Source organism: Aplidium turbinatum, chromosome 10 (assembly GCF_918807975.1).
Source record: "Aplidium turbinatum chromosome 10, kaAplTurb1.1, whole genome shotgun sequence".
Lineage (NCBI taxonomy): Eukaryota > Metazoa > Chordata > Ascidiacea > Aplousobranchia > Polyclinidae > Aplidium > Aplidium turbinatum.
The window spans coordinates 24,006,965-24,016,502 of NC_137481.1; the positions used below are offsets into that span (position 1 = coordinate 24,006,965).

Consider the following 9,538-nt stretch of genomic DNA (forward strand, 5'->3'; position numbering starts at 1 on the left):
AAATCATTCCACAAGCCATGCTGCTTCAATGCTAATAGAAAGTATCACCAGTATACTAAACGACAACCATCTTGCATTAGGAATCTCTTGATTTATCTAAAGCATTTGACACCATCGACCATAAAATATTGCTAGCTAAATTATATCATTTCGGAATAAGAGGCGTGGCCTATGATTGGTTCATGAGTTACCTGAGTAATAGAAAACAAAGAGTTGTTTTCAATGGCACACTATCTTCTAACATTAACAACATATCTTTGGGTGTCCCACAAGGGTCTATCTTAGGCCCTCTTCTATTCCTGATTTATGTAAATGACTTTCCTAACTGCCTTCAACACGGAACTGCAATTATGTTTGCAGATGACACCACCATTATATATAAAAATAAAACCGTTTCTGCTGTATATGATATTGCAAATCAAGAGCTTGTATGCATAGATCAATGGCTATCAACAAATCGATTGTCTCTAAATGTCACCAAAACCAAACATATATTATTTTCAAGTCAAGGAAGCAAGACACTATCAAGCCACCCACCCTTAAATATTCGAAAAAACAACATAGAACAAGTTGCCTCAATAAAGTTTCTGGGAATAATTGTAAACGAGCATTTGTCATGGAAATCTCATATGGAAATCTTGCTTCAAAAAATAAGATCAACACTTTGCGTGACAAAAAAAATTAAGCCTTTCCTAAACAAACAAGCACTTCTCTCCATTTACCATTCTCTAGTTGAGAGTCAGATATTATATTGTATCTCAACATGGTGTCATGAAAACAAAACTACATTGCAAAAGCTACAACGTACATGCAATAACTTTCTTCGTACTGTATTTAACATTGACCGCAGAGAAAGCGTAAAAGGTGTAATGGAACTCAACAATTTAAAATCAATTAACCACATGAAAACTACAGAGATTGCAACTTTCATGTTTAAATATTCAAAAAGGCTACTTCCCACAACATTCAATGATATAATTATGTGTAAACAATCAAGTAGCCTAACAACAAGAAGTAATTCTCCTTATATTCCGATATATTGTAGAATTAACACTTGCAAACAATCAATACGGTACATGGGGCCAACAGTTTGGAACAAGCTTCCCCCTACTATAAGAAATGAATGCAAAACTGTAAAAGGCTTTAAATTAAAAATGAACAAGCTAAATTATTCTTAAAATGATCCTATCTAAGTATTACATGCACCAAACATACTAATATTATTTTTTTTGCCCAGAAATGATAGGCCAATGTGTGTAGATTCATTAGCAAAATAGTAAGGTTGTAAGTACTCCTACTGGCCTTCTGGTTCTTGTGTTTTTTGTCCACAGAAGTTCTACAGAGTCTTTAGAAGTTTCTCCATCCTCTTCGACCAATCGCCATCTTTCGGTGAAGCGGTGGCCATGTGCTCCAACCAGTTGTTTTTTATATCAATATCTTGGACTGGATCGTCATGCTATTGTCTGATTATTTATCTATTTTTCTAACATGCCAAATTGGATTTCTTTATCACTTTTGTTATGGTTTAACGTGTAAAACATATACACGGTAACCCAAATTTATCATATTACTGTGACATGCCACTACTACTTCCCAGCTAGCGATGCCTGTCGTTTTTGCATTAATTCAACGTTTGCTAACGTTGGATCAGTGTGGAAGTGACGAGTTTAGCTGACTGGGGTTTAAAATTATCGCTTTATCAACGCAACTTTTATCAAAGCACGCTTGATATCTTCAAGACATAACTTCCCTGGGTATAATTGAATTTCCGAAAGATGATGATGTTGTTTTTGCTAGTTTGTTTTATTTGTTTTCGTCATTGTTTTCAGTGTCGTCAAGTTATAGCCTATCTATTTTGTGAGTCGTGCAAGGCCTATGGTGCGTTGCGCTTGAAATGGCTTTGCCCATGGTAGGATTTCTTTGTGGGGTTTTCTTTGCCTGCCTTGCTCTTCTTGCTATGAGCTAAACGCATCAAGACGTGTTCCCCTTAAGACCATCAGCACTCTTGATAACGCACCATGGCCGATCTTCATAGCAACTGTCCATACAAATCTTAAATATATCAGCTAAAGCTATGTGGGCTAATAAAGCTATAACCTAAATTTAGTTGTTTTTTTTTTGTTTATTAACATTTTCTTTTTTTTATTTTCTTATATCTTAAATTTTTCTGAAGGTGTTGCGACCGTGCCAAATTTTTTTTTCAACTCAATAACTTACTTCGGTCACAAGCACGTTTTTAACGTTCGCGTTTTGTCGCTTCTACCTTTTTCTCGACCTTTGCTATGTTGACGTGTATTGTTTTGATATGATGGTCAGAAATAAAAACAACTGAATTGAACTACAGGAAAGATAAGAAAATAAATATTCTTATGTAAAATTTTTTTTACTAATTTCAAATTTTACCCCCCCGGCACGTTTTTGGTCGTAAATTTTTTTTCCAAGGTAAAAAAAATGACAAAACCCATCATTGAAAAGCTGATAAAATTATCTTTCCGATGGTATATCATACGTCTTTATAAGAATTTTTTCTAGGTTGACCCATTTTTACACCAAATTCTACAGGACTAGAATCCCCCTGATAATGCTACAACCAATGACTGAACTTGTTGTCAATCATTTGTTGTGACCCAACAAAAGCAACTCTCTAAAAGTTACAAGGTGGCCTACTTCTCAGACAATCACTTTATCTGCCCCAGATCTTTACCAGATCAGGTAGGCTACAGATCTTTATCAGATCCTGGACCAGATAAAATGGTTGTCTAAGTTGCCTAATCACGTAATGAAAAAAATCATAGTCTATCATCAGCTTGCAACTGACTTGCAATGGCTTCACAAATTAAAAAAATTATTTATTAAAGAGGTTAAAACATAATCTATGGTATTAGTTCAAATAACAAAAAAGTAATGTAAAAGATATAGCTTGTAACGTCAGGATCTGTTGAGACGTTTCCACATGCCGACTTGCTGTCTTGCTAGCTCAGCTGGACGAACACCAGGACTTTCGAAGGAAAAAATCAGGACTATGTAACAATAGTTCAACTCCCAGAGTGGTCGTTTAAGCAACGCACTTCAAAAACAAGTCTTACTTAAATGACATATAGTAAAAGTGTAACAACGCTTATGCAACAGTTCGACAATAAGCGAAAATTTTGCCTTGTCATTCTCAGTGTTCGGGTCTGCGACAGTGGTTCAAAGCCTCTACAAGTAAGTCTATGCAAAATTGTCAATGTTAAAGTTATAATAAGGCTTTATAAGCCTGAGGACAAAAACTCTGACAATCAAACAAATGCGGAAAATCATTAAAATTTTGTTGACGTTGGGTGATGGCCTGCTGATGAGTGAGAGTTTTTATTATTTGCATAGTCTTTCAAAATTTGAGCGCACTTATACGATCTCTTGCTATTGGCAGTGAAGAATGCACATGCAATAAACACAAAATAGCACAATATTAATTATAAAAAGGTTAATAGCATTGGAAAATATTATAAGCCAACTGTACAAAAGAAAATGGCTTCCCCTCATTCAAAGCACAAATGGAAGAATAAACTCATAAAAAACAGTTTTCAACTTCAGTTTAAAACGGTCTAAGTAAGTACAATAAGTAACAGGAATGCAAAGAAGTATCACATAAACACCTAACCTCCACGACTCTCATCCCGCAGTCCTACAAAAGTACAAACAATCATGGAATAGGATTAATAAAATCCCACCTCTCAATTTGTCGAGTGGCTTTCCTTCTCTAAACACACTAAACCCTTCCTATTGTACAGTTTTGATTTCGCTAACAGAACATTTTTTGACATGAGTTGAAAGCTGTCACTTCCATGAAATCACTTGTCGATTTGCTGGCGTAATTACAAATGGCTTTCCGTTGGCTTCTGGGCGTTCGTATAAAGTCGTCTGTCTGGGAATCGCAATCATTTTGTCGGCCATTGAGTCCAAGTCGGCTATTGAGTCACTGGATGGGTTTGTCAGATTTCCATGCTGGTCAAAGTTGAGACGATCTTGCACGACGCAGTTCACAGTTTTAAGTTTAGAGTGTTCTGCGTGAGTCCTCTCAGATTGGTGCCTTCGCAACTTCGTTGAAAGTTTTCTTGGAACGATGGCAGGTGGGGTTTTCCCCTTAGTAGGAACAACAACAAACTGGCGTGGCTTTACACGCAACGACTCATCGATGTCATGTAAGTTAGACAACCTACTGGCGTCTATGCTTGTTTCCGCAAGAGAGGGTAACACCTGAAGAGAGGGAATCGGATTGTACATTGATTTAACTCTATTTGGCTTTCTTTGTAAAGAATGGTTGCAGATTTTGCGTCTGTTGTCAACTGAAACTTCTTTTTTGTTTGATTCTGGCGTTGGCAAAACTTGAGAAGAAATACAGTTTGTATGATTTCGTCCACATTCTGGTACGTTATTCCGCGAAGAATCTTTAGATGTTGTTTTTCTTGTTTTTCTCACCACACTGTACACAGGTTGTGTGTCGTCTGATCTGGTTACGTCATTGCATTGCGAAGCAAGGACAGGAGCCTTACTACCGCCCACCGACGAATATGCTTCTTCAATACGCTTGTCTCTTGTGGGCGCTTGTAAGTTATTGTTGCTATTGGTGACTATGATTTCTTGGTAAATATCGTCAGTATGGATGTGTTCCTCAGCTACCGTTTCGTTTACATCAGCGATTTCGGCGTAGACACGGTTCGTAATATATTTGCTTCTAATCGCGTTGCTAACAGAAGTATCTTGCATCTTTTGTGATTCCTGTTTGCAAACTGACTTGCCTGCCGTGGACTGCTGGCTGCGAGAGGTGGGGAGATTTCCAACCAGGTCTATGATGCTTCCGAAAGAATCTGAGTCGGAGAGATTGTTTTCCGTGTCACTTTCATGTTGTGAGGCTCTGCAAAGAAAGCAAACCCTGTTAACAATATCGCACAAAAAGTTTTTGAATTCAGATAACCACGAAATCTGAATGTTGAGTACATATGCAACCGTCCTGACACGCACATAGCATTGTAGCAAGAAAAAGGAATAAACTCTTACCTTGATAAGGCATGGAAAACATTGAAATTATTTTAATTGTTTTACAATTTTTAAAGGGAGGTAAGGAAATGCAGCACGGAAGCCTTGCAAGAATAAACGCCACCCGGCGGAAAAGTCGCCTCTCCCATGGGATTTTTGGTCCTTATTTCTATATTAGACATCACTTTACATATCAAGATATTATCTTGTGAAACACTTCGAAACATCTATAAAGCATTTTAAAAAAAGGACAGTTTTTTGATTGACTCTGCTGCACAAAGTTGTAAAACTTTTCTCACCCAAACTTCGTAGTCGTCGATACTTTATCAATGCATTTGATCAAACATAACGTATAACAAACAACGCTAACAGTTATAGTTTTCCAACAACTAAGTGATTTAAAATCAACAATACTTGAAAGATCCTTGATCGATCTCCTTCAAAGTTTCCTCCAAGAACAAAATGCTCTCTCGCTCTCGTGGAGTGAGAGCACGCATGCTGGTTGTTACGTCACAATCTCTTGAAGCCTAAAAGAGGAATACGAGCAGGTGTTAGTTAGATTAGACTATTCTTATGATCAGGACTCTGACTTTTGCCACTACCTGAAAGTTCCTGGGCACCACCAGGGGTATTATAGGCTTTGGTTTATCTTAAAATCAAAAGCATTGTTTACCCAGAATGTACGACTTGCGTAAACCTATAGGCTTATTCAGCATTGTGGACACTGAACAGGGTGGTACTTTTGTAGTGTTGACAGGGTGGTACTTTTGTAGTGTTGACAGGGTGGCACTTTTGTAGCGTTGACAGGGCGGTACTTTTGACTCTGCATCCGGGCAGATTTTAGACGCTCGTAACCGTAAGAAGCCCAAAACTTGAAAAGACCACCGTGTATTCTTTGGATACAGTACGTTTTTCTTAAACGTATCTTAATTTGGAGCTCAAAGATCTCATTGGTACAGGGCCCAAATTATCTTCTCAATGGCGCTGGGCCAATTGTACCATAGAAATACAAAATTAAGTCAAGTCAATGCATTCAAGATATTTTTTTTTTTATTCTTATTCACTTAAAAACCATACGCACAAAACATAAGTAAAGACGTAGCAAACTTTCAACGTCTTTCACACATCATTGTGTCCTCATACGTTGTGGATGTCGTCATAATTGCGCTATTTCTGATGAAGATACAACAAAGCGTTGAAACATTTGAAAGTTTTTTACTTGTTTGTTTATGTTTTGTCCGTATAGTTTTTGATGGAACAACAACAGAATAAAATATATTTTAAACCGATTATTATTACTCAATTTTATATTTCTTTGGTGCAACAAAGTGAGCTCTCTACCAAAGCTCCACAAACATACAGTACGGTATATTGGTTGACGGCTCTTTTAATGTATTTGCTGAGAAAGCGATTTCCCATTAGTCAAATTCATCCTTTTTACGTTGATTGAACGTCTGTTGGTGTTGAATCAGTGTTAAAAAAACAAATGTTGCAAGCTGGGTTATGTCTATAAGAAAAATCTGGTTTCATCCAAAGTCACGAGACTCGCTGGTAAAAATTCTTACAAATTGATATTATCAGAAATGCCTCACTTTTCTCTGCTTTTTAACAGAGTGGAGTCTTCTACCCTTGGCTTTGTCATTTTGAACCTTTTTCGTGTTTGGAGCAGACTTGCCTTCATCTCTCTTCTTTCCATAGCCATTTTCAAGTTTGTGTTCTAAGAAAAGATATGAACTTATTTGTTATGTCGCATCCAAACCGCAGCATTGCCTGGTCGTTTGAAGACTAAAGTTGCTTGCATTACACTAAATAACTGGAATATGATGTGACATTATTCACCGAAACTGATTGCATTTTGATCAGTCTTCTCTAGTTTCAACTTTCAACATCCGTTTGAAAACAAAACTGAATTCATAAAAACACAGAAAGTTGCGTAACGTTGAAGATAGTAGCAGGTCAAACTTTACAAAATAGTGTCTTTAAAAAAAGTTATTTCGAAACAAATCTTGGTTTCATTTTGGTACAAATTTTCTTTGTCATTATTTTGCCTTAAAATGAGCTTTTTAATAAAATAACTTTTTTTGCCTAATTTTTTAGAAACACTTTTACTGTAGCCTATAGCAATTTAATGACTTTTCTAGCTAAAGTAGAAAAAACGTTTTCACCCTAGCATCGTAAATTGTATATAAGTTTTGTCGAAATTATTTTCTTTCAGGCCGTTTTAGAAAATCAATCTGAATTTGCAAGTCAATGACAATTTTGGCTCAACTTAGCTTTTTCGAGGCAATGTAGCCTGTTCTATGAATTGCAAGTAGTCCTGCGTGGCCAACGCCACTGGCCATGACATATAACCAGGCGCGAATCTAAGAGTTTTTATTTTCGGGGGGGGGGGCAGAAAATTTGAAAATCAATTAAAAAGAAAGAAAAAGCTAAACAGATATGAACAATGATACTACGACATATACGATATGCTAGAAAATAGACATTAAAACAGCCATTTTCATCAATTGTGATGCCGAGGGACTAATATCAGCTGTTTAGAAGCATATCAAACCATTTGATGCGGAAACATACAATTTTTCACAAAATTTCGGGGGGGCCCCCCCATAGATCCGCGCCTGCATATAACAATATGCCATTCACATAAAGCTTGTCCTTTGCAACGTTTCATAATGAAACCATAGCATATGCATAGATCTATGCTTTTACCAACTTATTACACCCAAAACCTGCGAAAAAAATGTCTAAGGCTAATTTGTTTAAGATGAGATATAGGTTTTAGTAATTTCGGGGAAGCTTACAAAGCCTTTGATTCGATGCTCCCAATAAGTTTATTAATATCTTATGCACCTTGCTTGCAGTTTCTTTGAAAGAAACGGTTCATTGAACTTAAAATGTTGTATACCGAAAGGAAAGGTTGAAAATTGCACATTGAACAAACCTTTTCAGATGGAAATACTTTTATCCTTAAAATTACACGCCATGGATAAGTTAATCAAGCGGAACAAGCAACCAATGGGGTTTTTCCGCTTGAATTATTGCAAAACAATAGACCAAATCTTTTTCTGTGAAACACACAAATAGGTATTGTGTCAGGATAGACGCAACTGCAGTCCACGTCAAAACCAAAGTGCAGTTTCTTTCTGCTTGGTATAAAAAACGAAATTACAGTTGTTTTTGTCGTAGGCTATGCAACTTTGCTGTCATATCAACAGAATTATACTTCATTAAAAACACAGTCAATAATTTTGAAAGAGCTTACACTTACCCTTTTCATTTTTCTCTGGATCAGGTAATCCATTGACTTGACGTTTTTTGTCTAATTTTGAAGTAGAATGTTTTTGATTTTCCTTGGTTTTTCTTTCATTTTTTACCTGATGTAGCGTTTTATTCGTCCCATTGTTGCTCATCCCATCAAGTGAATTATGATCCTGAGAATATGTCAGAATCGGTCAATCTAATCATTTAGATTTACTTCAAATTACAAGCCCAGCGTCTCTAACCCAATAGATGCTGATCAGCCTACCCAAAAATGCTTGTAGAACGATCCTTCAAATAAAATGTTACCTATTTTCCTTTCATTCAGAATCATTCAGTCAAAACAAATACTCACGAGAGTATTTTGCAGAATATCTGGTTTTGTTCCAATAAACTTCATTTCTGACCGACTTGAAGCAATTCCTGTACGATCAAACTCTGTGAAAAAATTCAAGCTTTTCAATTTTCATTCTATGCATCATTTCTTAGCAGGCCGAAAAACATATAGGCCTAACTGAACCAGCTGTTCTTAGATTTGTTAGTTTCGATACCACGTAACTAAATAAAAAACTTAACAAATTGGTTGACCAGGATTCGTCCAATAAAAACTAGGTCATCTCAGTTGATCTTTTAACCCCCTTACCTGTCAACTGTTGTTGTTGTCTTTCGTCGGGCAGTGACATAGGTGAGGACAGTCCGTTTCTTTTGTTTGATCGTTCCTGCTTCAAAGCAGGCATGCCGCGTAACTTTGACGTCTCATTATTAGGATACGCTTTACTACGTTTCAACTTTGAAAACATTGTAACCAACTAAAACACAAAGCTAGATCGCCTTGAAAAAGCCACTAAAGTTAAAGTGAACAGTGTATCTCAATCTCTGATAGGTTATTGTAAATTAAAAACATTAGAACCATATTTTAAGGTCCTCTCAATTTAACGAAACCATGCGTATTATTTTGCTGCAAGTTATTTGCATTCAATACTTTTAAAAGACAATTCCTAAAAAGTCAGGGCTGTGGAATCAGACGAAAAGTATACGACTCCGACTCCACAGTTTATAACTGACCGACTCCGACCCCAGCTTCAGTGTGGCCAGATTTTGGGGAGTTGGCGTTTTTTTAATTTTGTCCTTTTTATTTTTTTTAAATTTAATTTTACTTGAGTTGTGATCGAAATTGAAACGGTGACTTTCATAAAAACTAACAAGAACAAACACTTCTATTTTCTAGTGAAGCTGTAGAGCTCAACACGGAGAACAAGAAACA

General features: G+C 36.5%; 1 protein-coding gene across 1 annotated transcript; it reads right to left on the reverse strand.

The window, feature by feature from the left end:
• Positions 1 to 333: 333 nt before the first annotated feature.
• LOC145778637 (uncharacterized) lies at positions 334 to 9,101 on the reverse strand. The gene is made up of 6 exons (XM_082590170.1): positions 8,918 to 9,101; positions 8,630 to 8,712; positions 8,285 to 8,447; positions 6,609 to 6,733; positions 5,431 to 5,543; positions 334 to 4,894 (listed from the first exon to the last, which is right to left on the reverse strand). The coding sequence occupies exons 1-6, from the start codon at positions 9,072 to 9,074 to the stop codon at positions 3,817 to 3,819; spliced, it is 1,719 nt and encodes a 572-aa protein (XP_082446296.1). The 5' UTR covers positions 9,075 to 9,101; the 3' UTR covers positions 334 to 3,816.
• Positions 9,102 to 9,538: the final 437 nt, after the last annotated feature.

What these genes read in the sequence shown, in the direction of transcription:
- LOC145778637 (XM_082590170.1), bottom strand. Translation starts at nt 9,074, where the DNA reads ATGTTTTCAAAGTTGAAACGTAGTAAAGCGTATCCTAATAATGAGACG. An exon ending in ACAACAACAACAGTTGACAG is followed by an intron (nt 8,713 to 8,917) that starts GTAAGGGGGTTA and finishes ATTTTTTCACAG; the next exon opens with AGTTTGATCGTACAGGAATT. An exon ending in ATCGATCAAGGATCTTTCAA is followed by an intron (nt 4,895 to 5,430) that starts GTATTGTTGATT and finishes CTTTCTTTGCAG; the next exon opens with AGCCTCACAACATGAAAGTG.